Source organism: Acanthisitta chloris, unplaced genomic scaffold (genome assembly GCF_000695815.1).
Source record: "Acanthisitta chloris isolate BGI_N310 unplaced genomic scaffold, ASM69581v1 scaffold35070, whole genome shotgun sequence".
NCBI classification, from domain to species: Eukaryota; Metazoa; Chordata; class Aves; order Passeriformes; family Acanthisittidae; genus Acanthisitta; species Acanthisitta chloris.
This window is the reverse complement of record NW_008651857.1, coordinates 21499-42333: the sequence shown is the minus strand read 5'-3', so window position 1 is coordinate 42333 and position 20835 is coordinate 21499. Positions and strand designations below refer to the sequence as shown.

Here is a 20835-nt window from a genome sequence, read left to right as displayed (position 1 = left end):
CAGGAACCGAGAAAGGCCTCTTAGGAATATGTATTTCACGCAACCAAACCCTGTTATTTTTCCTAGGTTACCTTTTTGGATGTTCCTCTCCGTAGTAAGTGCCCTGAGAGAACTTGCTATGGAGTTTTGGAAGAGTTCAGTTTCACATGAAACATTTGGTCAGGAGGCTACATAACACATCAATCAAAAATGCCTTTTTATGCCCCTCTTACCTGGATGTTCACATCAGCAGCATGCTGTAACAGTACTGAAACCAGCTCCTTGTGTCCTCTGTCACATGCCCAATGGAGCAGAGCCCGGCCCTGTAACAGCCAGGAGAAAATTAACAAAGCCAAGGAAAAAAACCCCATGGAGAATCAGTTTTGCTATTAAGTGTTGAGCACAAATAACAAAATCAACAGAGGCTTAGAAAATATAAACATGAAAAGCTCATATTAGTATGTAACTTACTATTGCTTGTGATTCGGACTTAGAAATAATCCTAGAAATGTTAAAAGGGACGCATAGCTCATTTTTTCATTAATTTAGCATCAAACCCACATGCCAGGAAAAAGTTTAGAAGGGAAAAGCAGCAAAGCACGAAACACAGGAGCCATATATGATTTTTTTTCCTATACAGAGTTGGGATTTTACCACCTCAGATTTTCTGGGAGCAATGACTTACACAGCAAGGGTTGGATTTTCAATGCTGCCTAAGTCACCTGGACACCAAGTCCCCAAAAGCTCATTCCTCTGGCAGATCCAAAACACTCAACCCATGGGTCCTGCCCCTGCTGCAAGAGAAGATCAGAACTGGCCATCTGGACAGGCATCCCCCACAGCTGTCCCCTCTCAGCTCTGCAACTTGGGCTGCTGCATCCATGCCTCCAGCCTCTCCCAAACCTCCACACTTTTCTTCCCATCCCCTTTCTACAGTTATATGCCACCATGGGAAGGGATGCAATGAAAGTTCAGATCTTCTGCCTGCCAAGAACATGGGAAGTAGCTTAGGGGCCCTGAGAAATGTAGCTCAAAGTGGTTTGCGACAGGTTTTCTTCTTTGTTTACTATGTACACTTAGTAAGTTAGACTTACTGTTCTGATCAGCCTCTCCTGATTTAGGATGGTGTCTGGCACACTTGAAGTGGATTCCTTGGAAACCACCCTGTAGCTAACCAGGAATCACCCCCTCAAGCTATGATACCATCCGACTAACCTGTGTTTTCTAGTGTCACAGAAAACATTCACAGACCCTGAGAGATGAAATCAGTTAGATTAGCCCACGCCTGGTTATAAATCTCTCAACAGAGCTGTGGGGAACAAGGTGAGCAACTCATTTATCTGCTAATGGGAACTGTGAGCCAAATTTCCCAACCATGGTGCCAGAAAGCAGGAGGGGCAGAAGACACCTGCGACCGAAGCTCATGCTGCTTCTGCTGAGTATTCTTGGGCAGGGCAGCAGAGGTAAAACATGATTTTGAGTCAGGAAATGCACACTTTTTGACCCAGCAAGTAATTAACTTTTGTAACGCATAACTTTAATGTTACACTAATTAACCTTGAATTAGAATGAATTTTCTGACAGTGACTTTCCATGGAAGCACTGATGACATCCATGGGCCACTTAATGATTCATGTTCTTGCACTCAATGCCACTATCAAAGTCTACAAGCGTTAAAGAGTACAAGTTAAAACAATTGGTAAACATGGAGAGACCTTTAATTCATGTTTAGCATCCTTAACTCAACTCTGGACTGGTAATTACTTAAGATTTCAGTTGGACAAACACCAAATTTTTTCGTGCCACAGATGTCTATGTCAAAAGAAAGAAGTACTATCTGCAATATGCACAACAGCAATAAATGCTTCAACAGTTGATTCCAGTTTCTTGATAGATGCGTAGAGGAATAATATTGTAACTACACAAGTGTAATTATTGTGCAATTATATGACAAAATAAAGGCATTTCTATCTTTTATATCAAAATTCACATTACAAATTAGTGGGTAAAATATGGTGGTTGTGTCTGGACAAGCAGAATCATGTTTTATTTGGGCTGAACTTGGCTGAGAGCACTAAAGGACACCCAACAGTTAATTCTGACAGCTCAGGGATACTGCAGCACTGTGCAACCAGTCCTGCCATGACACTGGAATGCTGCTTCTGCTGCACATATTGCCTTTTGAACAAGACAAAAAAACCTGAAGCCTGATCATCTATAGTCATTAAAAATCTCCTTGTGCTATTTGCAGGAGTATGGATTTCAAGTCTTGGGCCAATTCCACTTTGGGTAATTACACTCTGCTTACCTATATATTTTCTCTGCAATTCTAAATGGATACAATATTTTCTAATTAGTGTCTTAAATGGCTCTGCATTGTAATTGTGCACTATTAAAGAGCTAACACGTTCCACCCAAGACATGTCTGCATCCTTGCAGCATGTTATGCCCTCACCACAGGGCGTAAGGGACTCTGGAGACCTTCCGTGCAAGAGCACACCATGAGATGTGGAAGCAAAGATACCTGCAGAGGAATCTCAAGCTACTTACTGCATAGCAAAAAGTAAGAAAGTTGTATTTAAAATGGTTGGACTCAATGATCTGAGATGTATTTTCCAACCTTAATGATTCTATAAAAACTAGATAATACTCACCACTGTTTGCATGGCATCACATAAACTAATAGTGGTCAACTGTTCGAATAACATACTTAGGCAGCTACACAACTACAAAGTCCACTTGTTTTCCATGTCTTAAAATAAACCTGAGATAAGACAAATTTAAACTAAATACACAGTCCAAGTCTTTGTATAGCATGGACATCAAAATTCTTTAGTCTGCAGAGCTGCTGCTTTGTATCAGCACATAACATGTTAGTGTGTTTAAATAACATGGCAGAATCTTAAGAGCCACAGATTGAGCTTTCCCAAAACACTTCCCACACGACTGTTTCATTAAGCAGTGAGAGACTCAAAGCCACACGAATAATTTTGTACAGGAAAGCACTGCAGCAGTGAGGTCTCAACGAGACGCAATCAAACATCCAGGTTCTCCCTCCCTGCAATTCAGACACAACAGTTGTTGCAGAAGTTACTTGAGAGGATGCATTTTCCCCTGCCTTTGAAGTATTTAATAAAAAAAAAAAAGCATAAAAATAGCCCCAGTGCACTAACCCTGCCTCTTAAATCTTGTGTGCTTTGCTTGGCTCACCGCTGCCAGCTTGGCCAGCTTCTGCAGCAGTTTCTCAAGCCAACAGCACATCAATTTTGTTCAGCTCCAAGTCACAGGGTGTTCACAAACAAAGCACAGGACAGGGATTTGTCTCTGATATACCGACTCTCAGCAGACAAACGGATGGGAATGATTTTCACATCAATTAGCCAGTGCAGAGAAAGGGGAGAACGAAGCCAAACCGAATGGATGTGCTACAATATGAAGCTATACTTCTAGGCACGATGTTTGCAGCTGTAATGGCTGTACAGCAATGAGCCACTCTAACCTGTGGCAAGTGTTTTATTAGTGGTAATTAAGAGGAGACAGGTACCTAGAGAATGGCTGCATCCCCTGTGACAGCAGGAACAGTGAATGGAAGGGCTGTTGTTGCAATTATACAGGTAAACTTGATTTGGAAATAAATCACTTTCAGAGCTCTGAAACATTTGGTGAAGTTTTTCTAATGGGAGCAAGCCTGTAAATCCAGAAGTATGAGATCCTTCTTCAAATACATTCCACGCCCCCAAGTCCTTTCCTTGGCAAGCTGGCACCAATTTGGCACTTGCTGTGTCAAAGGCACGAGGACCAGGAACTAAGTGAGCATCATGTCAGATGCCTTTCATTAACATTTTGGCAAGGGCTTACACACTACACACAGGTAACATGTTTGTTTACTGGGATTTCTCCAACAATTACAAAAAAATTATCTAGCTACAACCTCCACAGTCCTTGGCACAAATTACAAAAGCAACTCATCTCTGCCTTTGAGCAGCTCCTGGTTTGCTAGAAGGTGAAGAAAGACTGTTCTCAAAGAGGCAGCAAGCAAGCCACACTCCTAGGATGTGCCTGGGGTGACTTCACAGCCACAGTCCATTTCTTATTCCATTAGTCCTGCTGACATACGCAAGGGAAACAGGTTGGTTTGGTCTGTGCTACTTCTTGTAAGTGAATGCAAGCTATTCTGTTGAACTCTGGGCAATTTAGATACAGTAAATGGAAGCTTGGACATGATTACTGTCATTAGATCCTTTGTTTAATTCCAAATTGAAGTTTATTATATCCAAACTGTTAGCAGGTATGCTGGCTTGAATGCTTGAATGAAGAGAAGGTCACTTGTGCTTTGGAAGTTTCTAACTGCATCTACCTAACCCCCCAAATCTTCTGTTGCCCTTTCTGAAATCCTTTTGCTTCAAGTAAGTTAGCTCGTTCACATTTTACATTTTTATTCTTGATTTCTTTTCTCCTTTCGCTAACTTTTTCTCAGGATTGCACAAAATGGGGGAATACAATTAGATGCAGTTCTACCACATACCATAAAAATCAAATCTAAGCACCCTACAACCTCAGCCACATCTTTATTGTCCAAGGAAAAGCTGAGCTGAGTGTCTTTGCAGCTTAGCACGAACCTATTTGATGCTTTGGTAGGTTTTCTTCATAACAAGTTAACTCTTTGTGTATATCCTTGCTGCCATTTTACATTTACAGGCATTTAAATCAAAGGACTGACAATGTGAGTTATGTTCAGAGGCCAGGTGAGGCAGCTTTTTGGATGTGGCAGGATGTATTTCCACAGGAACACTAAAATAGTTAATAAAAGTGACAAGATTATGCTTGCATACACTTCACAGCACGAAAGGCTCCGTCTGGGTTATCTCTAGTCTAAAGTGGGTCCTAAAACTTCAATCAAGCTGCATGATATTGGGAAATAAGCTACCCTCTAGACTGGGAAGAACATGCTGGATACCACACAACACTGACATCAGTTTTATCTCCTTAACATATCATGAAATAAGCCAAACTCCAGCCTAAGGAAGGCAGCATTGCTAAAAAGGGTTCTTACTTCCCTGTCCCTTCGGCTTGGGGACACCAAAAATCACTGAGGGTGTGAGATTTTCATCTATCTCCTTCATAGTCTTCCCATGAGCCCTTCACAGATAGGCAGGAGGTTTTTGGCTCCTGCTTGTGCTGAAGCAATTCCATACTCTGCAATAGTCATGGGCTAATACCCATTAGTTAGAAATAGGACTTCTCCTACATCAGGGACTTGTGGAGAACTCCCAAGAAGGATGGACGTCACCTGGCAGTTTTTGAGCCTGGCTCAAAACACTTATGTAGTTTGGATATTTCAGTTATCTTTCACAAAATATTTTGCTTTTTCTTTTTTAAATTCAAACCCCAAAATTTCACTGGCTGAAACAAGCACATCTTGTGCTTGAGCTGGAAGGAAGGCACAAGCTCCTGAACACAGCTAACTACAGAAGAGCACCTTGCCAGTGGAAACAAAGCAACGCTAACATGAGGTTGTTTTACACTTATTGCATCCCACAAATGAGATTTTATTAAGGAAAGCACTCCAGCTGTATTCTACCCTGGACATTTCCTTCTGTAACCTGTGATGGGTGGGAGGAGGGATGGAGCTCAGTAACAGCACTGTGGCAGTGACTGTGTGGCACATGACAGTTTCAGTTCATTGAATTTATGATGTGAAATTCCAGCCCTGCTTGTGAACACACTCCCTCCTTCTCTTCTGAAAATTAATTCACATGAATTCCTGATTAATAATAAAAGGCCCTGCCATCAGCATGCAGAGCCCCAGCCGGGGCTGTCATGGCTCAGAGGGCAGAAATCTGCTTAGAGCTACAGGAGAACCCAACTGAATTTGTGGCGTCTCAGTCTATGAATGTCTAAGCACTTCATCTGTTCACCAAAACACAATGTGCTGGAAGGCAGCAGGCAGAAGGAGCTGTGCACAGGCTGGACCAGCAGCAGGGCTAGGTGGCAGTGTGCAAGCATCAAACCCAAGGTGACAAACCTGGTACTGCCAGTTCCTGAAGGACGAACAGGGAACTGTCCACACCAGGTGATTACTTGGACCAAGAGAAGGATCAAACCAATTCACAGTTTTAGACACATCTTTTTCTTGGGGTTTCTGGCACCTCTGTATTACCTCCCTGTGGGGAAATGGTGTTTTGAGTTTGGTGAGCAGAGAAAGATTGATGATGTCACTGTACTTGTGAAGCTGGAAAGAAGTGTCACTTATGTGTCCTCCACTTGGGAATGATGAACTTTGTTAAAACAGCCATTTCCCTCACTTTCTGCTTCTGTTTGATCACATTTAGTGTACAAAGTGGGGAAAGAGAGGCATTCAGATCTTATTCTGCAAGTAGCCGCTGGTTGAAAATAACTTGAAAACTAAGTTTCTGATATGCAACAGCATCACAGTTAGTACATCCACATGACTAGAAACCCGGTGGAAAGCTGTTTGCAAATAGATTCTCACAAGTGTTTGCCCAACTGTTGTAGCACCTGTTACAACAATCCTAACCAGCGAATGTTAAAACAGAGTGGCACTGAATTAATACACAAAACAATTAAAAAGTTGATGGTAATTTTCTTTTTCTCCATACCTCCTCATCTGTGACATTCACATCCACTTTTTTTGACTGAATGGCTTTGGTTACATAGTCAATGTTGTTTTCTCTGCAGTAATCAAAGATGTTCTTGTCCTCTTCCCTATTCAGGAAACAAAAGCAAAAGAAGCACCATGTTACTGCACAACACAAAGGCCACAGGTACATCTACTACAGACATTTCAATGCTACCACTGGACTGAAACAGGCTCCTAATATTGCACATGTAGAACAATGTGGGTTTTCTCCCAGGATAAGAGACAGAATGTCTTGATTCCTAGAAAAACAAAGGTGTTTTTAACAGTATTATTTCAGGACAAAAGTCAGATTACTCCTATGAAATGGCACCAGAAATGTATGAAGTTAGCCAGCAAAATCCATGTTCCAGTCCTGGTATAAATCACTGCAATCCCACAGAAGATAAAAGGCTAAAGCTGCTCTTCAGGTAAGAGCCACTCTGAGTCACACCAAAGCCCCTTCTGATGCCATCCATCTCGGACAGTGCCCACTAATGTGGCTTGGAGAAAACAGCAAAACAGAACACAAGTGAAGCAATCCCTCCCTGGCTGAATACAGGATGGATCCTGGATATAACATCAGCATGTACCTGCTGAGGACTGCTTGTAGGCAGAAAGATCAAGTCGTGGTGACACAATTTGATCTGACACCTGTTGAGTTACACCTGTAGCTTCTTCTAGAGCTAAGCCCAACACTCTGGCTTCAAACACAGTAAATCTTCTGTTCCTACCAGCCATCAAACAGAACCTCTGTTGAAGCTAAGACCTTTCACAGATTCCTAAAAGAATAATACCTTTAGGTATAAATACACTGATACATTGTGTTGCTAGTAAGGAGTAAAAAAAGAGAAGTCATTGGTTTTCTAGAAGTAAGCCAAAGCCCAGATACTCCCACCTCTTTCTAGTCTCCAAATAAAAACTATGGTTTAAATGAACCCATCAGTGCTGCTGCAGGACTTGGCAGTTTCACAGGAGTTAAGCACAAAGTCGTTGCCTCACATGACATCCCCAGTTTTCAATCACCTTAACTCAAGACCATCTGGATGTTCAGCAGAACTCAGACCTGACAGCCTCAGAGGAAGTTACCCATACAATTAGGAGGACTCACAGGCTAAAGAATGTCAGAGGAAGGAAAAGTAAAACCTAAATACTATTTGCATTTCTGAGCAATGGGTTACAAAGAGAAAGTGATGCTCTTCAACCTGTAGTCTCAAAAAAGAAAATACCATTGTCACCAAGACCATGTCCTCTGCTCCCATCAGGGCAGGCAGAGCTCCATGACACAACTCTGAGTTAATCTTTTATTGTTATGCATCTAGCTTACTAAGTAATCCTAATTCTTCAGACCTCAAGCACCAGTTTCCTTCCTCAGTGCCAGAAAAAGGTGGGCAAAAGTGCTGATAGTCATCTCCAGCAGCAGATCACTGCTTTCTCCTTAGCATCACTTGCTCTGACCTCCCTCTCACCTTGCTCCCTTAGGAGGACCATTCTCCTGCACATCACTCCTACTCTTTGTATGCATGCATTCCTTGCAGGGAGCTGAGCTGCACCTTTCTAGTGAAGAGCTGGAAGCCACACAAGATTTCACACTCCGTATTTAGGCCTATGGATGTTACGGAAGTTTCCCAGTTTCCTAACCAGGCTCTCATGAACTCATTCATTGGAGGTCTTGTCTGCTGGCTACACACAAGCTCCTGGGAAACGGATCCCTGAATGCTTTAGATACAATTGCCTTGAATTCTGGGGAAAAAAAGAACCTCATGGCAGGATTTGAAAAGGCAAAAGCTTATATTGCTTGAGATGGAGCTTGACAGACTCATGATGGAGGTCACGAGACATGCCTGCCCCTACTAACAAGGGCTGATTTGATATGCTGGGAAGTCCCTCTAGTCCTGCCTTGTTAGCCCAACCTCTCCAACACACCCTTGGCTGCTGACAGCAGCCTTTGGGGAGAACACTGCACAGTAACTTGGCTCCAGCAGCTTTTCCCCCATTGAACAGCCACACACTCCTCATTTATTACAGGTCACTCTTTCTTCCGTGACACCAAAGCAGAGACCAGTCTCTCCTTGCTAGAGAAGTCCACAACCATTCTCAGCCACTCCTGGGTGATTTGCCATGTCACAGCCACACGCTTGGGCTGTGCCCTTCATCCCTGGCAGTGATGCCACCAGCTCAGCCTGGGCAGCAGCACTTCCACATGCTGCAGACCCCAAGGGACCTCACATGGCAGCACCAGAGGTACCAGCAGGTACGTGGCAGCAATAAAGCACCTGACTGTGCTCCACGGGGCCTGGGTACAGGGTCTGTGCCAGCAGAGAGGGCACAGCAACCCTGATGTACCCAAACCAGGCCATCTGCCCACCACAGCCTCCAGACAGGACTTTTACAGTCCTTTCCCAAGGATATTATTGTCTGTAAGGCGAAAATGACCTGACACAGCTATTTGGATATGATTTAGCTTGCTGGAATAACCAACTCTGTAAATGCTCTATATATCCCCCTTCCAAAAAACCACTTTTCTTTCAGAAGTCTCCACAATGGAATTAATCCAGAATACCAATTTCCCTACCTGAACACAAGGTTTCGGGAAATTTCGTACTTCTACTCTGCATTTATTTCTCGAGCTTTAAACCATTCCTCTGCTCCTGATGCCCCCTTTAAAAAAATGAGCATATATTATATCCAACTTTTCTATAAATATTAACAGAGAGAAACAAGCCCTTTCCTGAACAGATTCAAGGGAAGTCCATACAGTCACAACAAAGATATTTTACCTACAAATAAAATAGTCCTGTGAAGCTGCACTCCAGACATTTAAAACAACCTGATCTAGTCACATGCCAAAACCAGGAAGGGAAACTGAGAAAAGAGCTCAGAGGAGTTAAAACCAGATTTCTGGAGGGACCAAAACTAGGGAAAACATTCCCCTTGAATGGTGTGAATGGAATAAAGACAAGGTACTGTAATTTGCTGACTTTGCATTCAAAACCACACAGGACAAATAAGACATGGAGCATGCAAACTTGGCAACTCAGTTTTTTCCCTCCCTTTATTTCACGTGTGTGTATGTGTACGTGCTGAATAATCCTTCCACCGTAGTAACTATAAAGAAATGAAAAGGATGCAGTGTTTTTATCACACCTATTCCTAGGAGGAATTTGCACTCCTTATAAAACTGGTAGGAGTCAGCAGCAAGGCCCAGAAACCAGCAGAAACAGTGTAAAAACAGACACTGAAAGTACAGAACTAAGTGACGGTGCAAAGACATTGCTCAGATAATGTTATGGGAGACAGAACCCATAGCATTTCTATCAGTATTTTGAGGCAAATCTCAATGCATGTAAAAAATACAATATTCAGGACATCTGAATAGATAGGAAAGACCATGAAACTCAACCTGATTGAGATGTGCACAATTACTTCAAACCTATAGCTGAAATGAAGACTTGGATGCAATTTTCTTTCTGTGTCAGGCTGTTGAGCTAAAAAGAAGACTTCAAGTCAGCAACTACTTGACTGTCAGTAAAGGCAGTGAGTGTGTTTACATCTATTTCCTGAGGAGAGCCAGAAGGTTTCTCTTCTCCCTTGCTGATACACGTTCAGCCCCCAAAGCTATTTTCTGCTTTTCCCCAGTAAGAGAAGCTAATTCTAATTTAACGATGAGTTGAAGCATACCTGTTGCCTGCAAGTAAACATGGGCAGCTTTTTCCATCCTTGAATAAAAGGATGTGGAAGAACTTAAACCAAGCCATCTCCAAGCTTGGAAGGCTTCACACACCTTCTCTGTAAGGTGTCCGAAACACACCTGTGGAGCCAATGGTTTAAAACATTGGAAAGACCTGCTGCTGTTTCATCAGGCTTCAATTCCTTCTTACCTGGAGTGCTGTAAACCTCCTTGCTTTCTAAACAGCCACCCAGACTGCCAGTGCAAAGGGCACAGCAGAGACCTGAAACTCAGACATTCTACCCTTGCGCAGAGAACATCCTCCAGGTTTGCCCCATCCCCTTTCTCCCCCCCTTGCAGGTTACCTCCAGCGCAACGCTGAGGGCGAAGGGCTGAGATCAGCTTCTACTCTGGGTGTCCTCTCCCCTTTTCCCAGGGCTGGTCCAAGCCGTGTCCCAGTGGACACCGTGCGGAGCGGCCCCGGGTGCCGCTAACAGGTGGCTTTGCCCGTCTGCTTGGCACGGTCTGCGGCGCGAGCGAGAGCGCGGCGGAGCGGAGCAGGCAGCACGGGGAGCCCAGAGACACTCACAACACTTACTGTTTATGTCAAGGCCCTCAGCCCCCAAGGGACCCATTTTCACATAATCTATAATTATCTCTTTGCTTTAATCGCCTCGTCACTTCTGAGGCTCTCCTGGGCACGGGAAGAGGAAAAGCTCATTAACTGAACCTTTTCTCCTCTCTCCAGCCACCCATAGCTTTTAATTGCTTGGTGTTGTTATTATCTATCAGTGCAACTGGGATCATTTTCATAAGAAAGGGTGGTGGGAGGGAGGGAGGCAGGAGTGGGTCCCTGAGGTACGCACCACAGACAAACCTTTGCTTTCTCAATTATTTATGCCAGCTGAGGTTTTACAAGCTGAATAAATCCATAACTCAAGTTTATTTTGCACGGGCAGGCCATCCCGAGGGAAGTGTTGCCCACTTGCAGGCACACTCCTGTGCTGTCTTCTGAGAGCCACTGGGACACCGCGAGACATGTGTCATCCAATTCCCCACCCGCCGCACGCACTTTGCTAGATTAGCGGCAACACCGGAGAGGAGGGGGCCGTGAAAACCCCCACCCCAACCAGGAGCTGCCACTGAAGGATGGGCTCTCCCAAAGGGAAGGCAAACCTCAGCCTAGCCGTCCCTTTGCACAACAAAGCAAAGCCCCAAGGGTCACCGCCCCGAGGACAACAAAAAGGGGGGAAGCAATAAACTTGGCAATCATCTTGAAGCCAGAGATTTACCCGCTGAACATCACCAGGAGAGCATCCACTTCTAAATAACACTGACCTGAAAAAAAACCCCAACCCCAGCTGCCTGGACCCGCAGGTGTTTTGTTCAGGAGGCTCCACGGCTGCCTGGGCTCGGCACAACCGGCAAAGCTCTTCCGCAGGGATTGCACAGCCCAGCGTTTATGTGAGCGACAGACATCTGTGGTGCAGCCACACACACCACCAGCACGAGCCTGTAATTCCCAGCACGGCAAGGATGCTCATCCCTGCAGCTCTGCGCTCATTTCCAGCACTGGTGTTCCTAAAAGTAGGACTGGAGGGAGGCAACAAAATCCCAACCATGCTCCGGAGCGCTGGGCTGCTCTCAAAAGCCGTGGCTGCTCCGAAGCATCATCCTTGCAATGGATGCTGGAAGCAGCTCTTTAAAATTCAGCAGCCTTTGTGCCTGACCACATGCAGCGACCTCTGGTATTTTCTGCCAAAACAGTTCATTTGTCTCGCACAACAACTAATCAATTCCCAGGGCCATCCATCACGGGGGCTCGCGCGCGCCGGCCCGGCAGCGCGGCCAGATGGCGACTGCGTTAGTGGGATTAATACAATTCTGATAGATTGCATGGCATCAGGCAGGGCCCGACCACCAGGGGTGCCCACTCTGTGCCCTGATCCTAAATGGAGCCCCACTCGTGACTGGGGCTGCTCCCAAGACTTAGGAGGAAGGGTGGAAGTTTCTACCAGAAAAGGGCTTCTTCAGCATTCTCTGGATGGCAGATATGGAAAGCATAGAGGATGGAGGCCTCAGTGGTGACTGGGGGATGTCATTCCCATCCTGGCATGCCGAGACCATGTGGAAGCAGCCTGTGGCATGGTGCAGCACAGCTCCTCCAGTGGAAGTGGAAAGGGAGATGGATATTTGGCAACATTATTTCTCACTCTCCACCTGCCAAGTCAATGCTCTCGTTTGCTGAAAACACTTATAAACTGCCTCCTCCTCGCCCCAACTTAAAAAAAAAATACTAAAAAGAACTGAGTTTCCAAGGCTGTGGTATTTTTGGAATGTCTCTCAGTTTGTGTCTTGGATGAGATTTATACTGGTAACACATCAGTCAACCTCATCTCACTGCTCATTTCCCAGGTTTGTGAAACTCTAATTATAGCGATTTGATCATGAAAGAGCTCCACTACGACTGCTTTGTTCTGGTAATAAGACCAGAAAAGAGACATAAAGCTTTATGTAGCAGTAAAAAAAAAAGCCCCAAAACATCACTATACCCAGCCTGAAATCACAGATAATTTCTAAATCTTTCCTTCCAGGGGAACCTCCAAGTCCCATCATCAGACACCAGCACACAGGATTCTATGCAATGCCCGAGGGGAGATAAGTGATTTGCAGAGAAACCCAGAGGCAGAGCACTATGCTAATACATCCTGCAACTGCTCCCCATTACTCACAGGGGTACTCGAGCTCTTTATTGCCAGGGTTTATTAATGACTCCTAATTGATGACCGGTGCCCAGCACCCCAAAGTAAATAACTGCTACGCCTCATTAGCCCCAGAGACCTTCTCCTGATTTGAGGATTGATCTATGAACACACAAATTGCACTGATTTAACCGAATCTCTCTCTAAATTGATTTAATTAGATCGGTATAACCTGTTTCTATGGATGCTCTTGAATTTATTTGGAATCAGTGCAATGTACTTCTGCGAGCCAGACTGAACATTTTTCTATCTTCTTCTCAAAGCAGAAACATCCAAGATAATTAGTGATAAGGTAAAAATCAGCCCTGGCACCATCCGAGTTCTTTCTACTGCTGATCCACTTTAGAGCAGGGTATGGTAACTCCACTTTGTCCAACATTTACAGATCTGCATCCTAGAACCCATGGATTTCATTCCACAAAAGGAACGTAAGCATTATTTATGCATAATTTTAGACACTCACTTTGAAAGCAACAGCTCTGACAGTTTTAAATAACAGCCATTCTAGTTCAGTAAATGCATTGCTGCCTTGCTTGGTAACTACTGCTGATGGCAAACCAGTGGTTTATTCTACTTCAAACAAAACCTCTCCTCTTCCTATCACACAGCAGCAGCTTGGAGGATGTTAATCGCTTGATAAACTGTTCGAAAGCTTCTGGTAAGAATAAAACTAGTGAACCTGCTTAGGTGAACCTCCAAAACTCTGCACTTGCATTCTTGTCTATCTCCTGGTGCAAGGTGAGGTTGTGAGCACTCTGGGCTCCAGATAAATTAGCAGCCTTTTCCTGCCTTTACATCAGCAGAATCCTAAAGGGCATACGGTAGGCTGTGTTTGGCAGGGTAATGCCTGCTGAGAAATTGCTTTCAGCAGTCTGTCAGAACTCAGGGCTGATGAGGACTCGGGTTTTAGTTTTTAGTAAACAAAAACAGGTTTTATTTTCCCTGTTCTGGGCTTCCTTAATATGGTCTTGCAACAAGAAAATATTTATCCTATCAACAGGCCTGGAAAACAGAAACTAAAGTGGTTTGATTTATGTTCCAATTTTTGTAAGCTTGTTGTAAAGCTTCACTTGACCCATCACAGACAACTGAGACAATAAAACAGTCTCCATCAAAGTTTCTTTCCTTAGCTACTAGGTTTTGAGGTAGCACATGTGTGCACTCTGAACTTACAGCACAGGACTTACCCACAACTATCAATGTGTGAAAGTTTATGTTGTCTCAAGCTATTCACTCTTCCTTCGCCTGAAAATTTTTCATTTTCTTCCTCCACAGAAAATGCCTTATCTTTACAAGACTAAATTCTATTTACAAATTCACTGCAGTGTTACTGAATGCTAACCTTATGTTCTTTTAAGTGACCAGTCAGAGCCCCACTAAAGTCACCCTTCTCAGGTGAGTGGTACATCTATCAAACCAATTCATGCTCTAGACAAACTTGGACACCAAACTGAATGTTTAGAGCCACTTTTCTTTGGCTCATCTGCTTCCAGGTTTAGTACTGGGTCAATTTTGCTGTGTAGGGCTCTGCTTTTACTATTATAGTTAGGACTATTAGAGATGTGCCTGTGCTTGCACATGTTCATTCCCTGTTCCAGTAAGAGGATGAACAGTAGACAAAAGTAATGAGAAATATGAAGCTGTACAACCTACATGTGGGTGAGATGATGGTGACATTTGCTCATTACTATCTTCCTGTGTTTTCATGGAAATAAAACCAAACATATGACAAGATTTAGGCTAGTCAAACCAACCAGAGTAAACTCTCTTTTTCTGTACATGGTGCTGTATTTCATACCCAAGAAGGAGCACAGGCAGTACTTGGGATAGCCAAGACTCTGACAGCACTGCAGGGACATGTTCCACTCCTAAAAGGAGAGCCTGAACAGGATTTAAACCACAAGGTCAAACTTTGAGATCAGGGATGCTGGCTGAGACCTACACTGACAGAGCAGGGAAGAAAAGGGAGCTTGTGGCTAGCAGATGTACCATTCCTCAAACAGCATGTTGAACCAAGGTCACACCTGATCACCTCTGGTCAAGGTCCAGGGGTAAGGTAAAGATGTGCTGGCTCTCCATGCAAAGGGAGAAGGCTATTCCTGGCCAGCTGTTCCACTTCACTATAAAGTGGATTGCAATCCCAAGGGAAACACTTGCACTACTGCCAAGCACTGAACTGACATCCTATTTGCCTACACACAAGAGCAGTATCAATTCCCAGCTGAGCTCCTTGCAAAGGGTTTGGAGCCACCCGCCCCAGATTTATTTTTCATATACTTTGTGACAAGTCAAAGAAATGCTGTGTTGAGTTTTAACCTTTTGGGAAAGTTCTCAGCAAGCCTGGGATGCTGTGTGTAGAGAATTCAGTGTTTCACTTTCAATTTCCTTGGACTAAAACGATGCAAGACACTCAGTGAAAAATGGGATCACATACATGTAAATGGGTGAGTGCAACATGACAGCAAACACTTCTCAACAATTTGGTCTTCTCTGACTGTTCACTTTTACTAAAAATATAATGCAGTACTGTGAAAGATCCTCCACAAAATCATTTAGGTATTGAAGTTAATATACCCATGATTAATAGTCTGGAGCAGTAAAATCACCAACCAAACAAAAAATCCAGCTGTCCTTATTCAGTAGCTGATGTCACTTACTGCTTGTACCTTGACAGTTTTAAATAGCAGCCATTCTAGTTCAGCAAATGCATTTCTGCTTTGCTAGCTGCAGAGGATAGAAAAAAAATTAATTTGATATAAGGTACAAACTCTCCCTGAAGGCAAACATTGTCCAACACCAAAACCTTCACTGAACAATCCCTAATGAATGTATTGGTAAAGAAGTAACTATTTGAAAAAGGTAGTGTCCAAGTAGCTTTCTATTAAAAATATCCAATATTACCTTTTTTTTTAGCCATATAACTGAAAAATGGGAAGCCTTGCCCTTCCCCCACATCTTGTGCTAGGGAAAGGTTACTACCTGGCAATGATACAGGCAGTTATTGATTTAAATGATTATGGACCTGAAAAGTTCTTTCCTGTCATTTATTATCCTGTTGTAGTTGCCACCACACTTGTGCAATATTAAAAAAAAAAAAGCTTAACAAAACGACATTAGAAAAATACTGTTTTTAACCAAATTCCAGCACAGATAATCACCTGATTGTTTCTTCTTGATACAATGAGCTGACGACTGGGCCTCCAAATACAGTTTTGCTTTCCTTTCCCCTCTTCTCTGTTGTCTGAAAGAAAAAGAAAGATTGGTCTAGCATCCTGGCTCCCACCCCACTCAGAAATCTGTCGTCTCCCACCCCTTCCCCTGCCCCAGAGATGAGATCAGCCCTCTGGAAGGTTCATTTCACAGCAGACCCTACTCTCTCTGGACCAGCTGGATGGATCTCTCAGCCAATGACCCAGCAGGTCACCCAAAATGCAGCCTTGGCAGCCTCGTTGTCCCACTCACCGTGAGCCACAGCATTGTCTCCACAGCACTCCTGGTCTTGGCCCCTCAGGACCCAAAAGCTGAGCCTCTGTGAGGCAGCATAATGTTCTGTTACTAGATTGCAAAGCTTGCCTTTATAAATCTATTTAATATAGATTTAAAATTAAATTTTATAATGGGCAGCATTTCCAAATGATTTACTCCCAGGAACTCTAGGATTCTGAATGATTCCCACCATAATAGAAATGAACAATTAGAATAATGATTGATCGATGCAGAGCCCCAGGCCTACCTTTTCACAAAACCATCCTGCAGCTCGGGATCCTGACTGTACATTGGTGCCAGACTCACAACAGGCTAAGTGCCTGCTGTCTGAGAGCCTGACCCAATGAGGGGGTACAAGGTGCTAGAACCCTCAACTCTTCTAGGACATCCAGTGCTCTGGTTCTGGGGGAGCACTCAAAACTGGTCTGCAGTTTGCAGCAGTAACTCCTTGTAAAATCAACCCATTAATTGTGACTTGCTGTTGTCAGTGCACAGTTCTGTGGCTTTCTGTGATGAGATTGTCATGCCCAGGGTGAGTAAAATCAGATGCAGAGTCCTAGTCTCTAGCAGCCTCTCAGTAGCTTCAATACATACAATGACAGAATCCTAGAATGGTATGGGCTGGAAGGGACCTTAAAGATCATCTTATTCCAACCCCCTGCAATGAGCTCAGACACCTTCCACTAGCCCAGGTTGCTCCAAGCCCCATCCAACCTGGCCTGGAATACTTCCAGAGATGGGGCAGCCACAGCTTCTTTGGGCAACCTGTGCCAGTGCCTCAGCACCCTCACAGGGAAGAATTTCTCCCTAATATCTAAACTATACCTACTCTCTTTCAGATTGAAGCCACTCCCCCTTGTCCTGGCACTCCAGGCCCTTGTAAATAGTCTCTCTACATCTTTCTTGCAGGTTCTCTTCAGGTACTGGAAAGCAGCAATCAGGTCACCCCAAAGCCCTCCCTTCTCCAAGCTGAACAATCCCAATTCTCTCAGCTTTTCTTACAGGAGGGATGCTCCACCCCTCTAATCAATACTGAAGAGCATTGCTGTCTCATCATAATTTTACCAAGAAAGATGTTGATTTTTTAAAAATAAAACACGGTTACATTTGTCTTTCTTCCTGCCCCCAGGTTGCTTTTGTCTGAAATCAATTTACTGCTTCCCTATAATACATTTACTTCTATATGCTGCCCAGTTTGAGCCAACCAGTTCCACCTTTCAGCTCTCCTGTACCAGCCCAAAGCCATAATATTTGGCTTTGCAGGTATCACAGATGTACTTCTTTTGTAAGAAAAAATGGAAAGGAAATTGGCTTTGAAAACTATTCTATGGCATGTAGGTTTCTAATTTAGAGTGGAAGGTGACATGAAGTTCTCCTTTCCTGAAGGGAAAGGGCTTCAGAGTCTTTACAGTGCAGTGCCCCTCTTAAAAAATTATTTAGCAGAGAACCTTACTGTCCATCAATTATTTCCACACCGCTTATGAAGAAAATTAATTTCAGATCATCTGCAAGTGCCTGCAGGAGTAATTCCTACACAATGAAGCTATAGTCACAACCAGTCTATCCTGTTTGATACTGAGGGACAGAAATCAACCACCATCAGAAACTACAAAACTTTTTTAATCTATATTCTTATCTCTTCCCACTCCAGTTTTAGGGTGGTGCTTTTTTCCAAGTCAGAAAGAACACTTGAGAAAATACATTTCATCTTTCTAGAGGCAGAAGCTGTAAAAAAAAAAAAAAAAGGTTTCTGGGATTAAGTTCACCTTCTTTGCACAACGAATGCATTTCTACCACAGATTAATCACATTGATTGAGTACACATAAGGTCATCAGGAAACTTAGCGATAAAGGCTTTCCCAAAAATGCTCAGGCAAAAACTTCTCTGGCTTTTAATCCATACACAAGTTACTTCGTCCAAGTAGCTTTTATCTCATCTCTTTCACACAGAAATAGGTAACTCAATATTCAATTTATGGATGTTGAACCAAGCTTATTCCATCACAGTCCTCGATATGTAGAGCAAGGTTATGAAGGATGCACAGGAAAAGATTCAGCTGTTCTCTCAGGATTTAATGTGTGCCCCTACTCTGTAAAGCCATGAAGGAAGCATCATGGCTCCACCATTCATCACCACCTGGACTTCCCAAGGGGAATCTGTCCAGCTACAAGGAATGCTTCTTCACAAAAATGCAAACTCTGCCACGATGCAGACACAAACTGGTTTCTTTCCAGCTGCCCTTGACAACTTGCCTATCCGTGAGCTCATCTGCCCACTTCCAAAATCTGTGCTGCCCAGCCTGCCAGGACTCACATGCAATATCCAAGCACAACGTACCAAACTCAGTGACAAAAAAGGTGAGACAGAAGCAGTTGCTCCTTCCAAACCACGTCACAGCTATTGTACTGACAGCAACCAGTGTTTGTATTTGTCACTCATCCTGGCTGAAGGGATCAGTCATGTGCAGATGCCCTTTTCCTTCTGAAATCTCTTGACATTTCTACAGCACAAAAGGGCTTTTAGGGCTGGAAAGATAAAGCCAATGCTCAATATACACAGATAATAATGACTGGTGGGTTTAAAGTTGCATTACCCTGCAAACCACAATGAAATTAAAAACTGACACTGCAAATTTCCTCTCTCCTCCGTTAAAAAGGCACTAATAATTAACTATGTGGCTCTCAATTAAGCCAGCTCCATTTCTCCCACTGCTGGCAGCGCTGTCCAGAAGCACTGCAGATACACATGTAACTAATGACAGTTAAATAACATGATCCCAGGCTCCCATCATTTGCAACCTGAATCCCACAAAGATGACAGCAGTCCTATCTGTAGCTGGACCATGCAAGTGAGGTGCTGTAGGAAAGGTAAAATCACTGTGGGCTCCACAAGAGTGAGGGATTTGCTCTTAAACTGCCAGTTAAAAACTGTGGGAATGAAGAGGAATTTGTGACAGCACATGAAGAAACCCTGGAGGATTGCACCTGTGTGTCAAAGCACAGGAAGCAGCATGCAAGGAATCAGGGAAGAGATGATACAGTGGAATTTCTTGTGTTTCCCTCTAATTCTTGCCCACTGATTCTTTGTGGCTTGTGCACAATTAAGGCTGATGTCAAAGCCACTATTGCTCCTGACAGTTAACTTTGGTGGGCGGATCTGGCTGACCAAAGCCAGCATAAATCACAGACAAATACGTGCTTAGGTATGCAGCAAACGCACTCATTGAGAGACATTTTCAGCTCCCCTGACTCCCGACGTGCTCACCGCCTGGCGCAGGGAACTCCACTAAGCCCAGAACTATCCTTCTCAAATGGCACCAGGAATGACAGGAGAAAAGCTGAGCTGCCCTCCTCCCAGAACAGACAGCAGAGCATCCTCATCCCTGCCTCGGAGCACTGTATTTGTCAATAAAAGCCTGGCTCGATTCGAGGGACAATCGCATCCCGCTGGCTGTCACTGGCAATGCTGCTCCTACAGCCTCACAGCCTGACAACCACTTTCGGAACAAAATGGAAATACAGGGACTAATATTTGCTAACATCATTAATTCTTTTTTTTCTTCTCCACTCCCCCTTCTTCCTTTATCCACCACGTCAAGATGTATACTTTGAAATTGTTGTCAGCCATAAAACAGACGTCGTGTCCCAGTTCAGAGGTTAACATATAATGACAGACACATTAAAAACCCTGTCCAGTGCCTCACTGAAAATTTCAGCTCCATCTTCTCTTCAACAAGACAGTGGCTCAAACTCACTTACAAGCTTTAACAACATTAAAGCCTAATGATGATTGAAAAATAAAGGAGAAAGGGAAGATGGTTTTATCATGCTAAGCATTATGGAAATGCAAAACAATGAGAGACAAACATTTTCTTTGTGATGGTTTTGAGTTCACTTTCTATTTTGGTCTTAAAACTCTCCCGTGATCACAGCATGATCCATTTCTCCTTTTGTATTTTGGGGGAGCAGGATTAAAATTATGATTTTAGAGAAAGAGCAGTAGTTTCTCAATGGGGGTTGGTTTGGTGGGTCAATCTCTTGCTGTATCCCTGAAGACAGGGATGTGTCATTTTTCAGCTCCAAGCCCAAGCTTTGTTCCAATCTACACAAACCAGGCCACAACAGATTTAACAAGACCCATGGCTCATTCCAACGACCCACTTCAAAGTCAAGAGCCAGAACTGGCTATAGAGATGCAAATGAACTTACCCTCAGTGATTAGCTGGGACAGAATGGTACACAGCTACTTATATGTAGGGCAAGGCACTCCTGAATCTCACAGAAGGAAAGGTACAGAGAAG

At 43.7% G+C, this 20835-nt stretch overlaps 1 protein-coding gene across 1 annotated transcript in view; it reads right to left on the bottom strand.

Annotated features, from left to right (window-relative positions):
• The window catches only part of ACBD6 (acyl-CoA binding domain containing 6), a gene marked incomplete at its 5' end in the record, with an annotated part of 77407 nt that overhangs the window by 41828 nt on the left and 14744 nt on the right, over nt 1–20835 (bottom strand). Inside the window, 3 exons of the mRNA XM_009074819.1 lie at nt 213–302; nt 6600–6705; nt 16207–16289. Of these exons, the coding sequence (XP_009073067.1) occupies nt 213–302; nt 6600–6705; nt 16207–16289 (279 nt within the window). The remainder of the gene's footprint in view (nt 1–212; nt 303–6599; nt 6706–16206; nt 16290–20835) is intronic.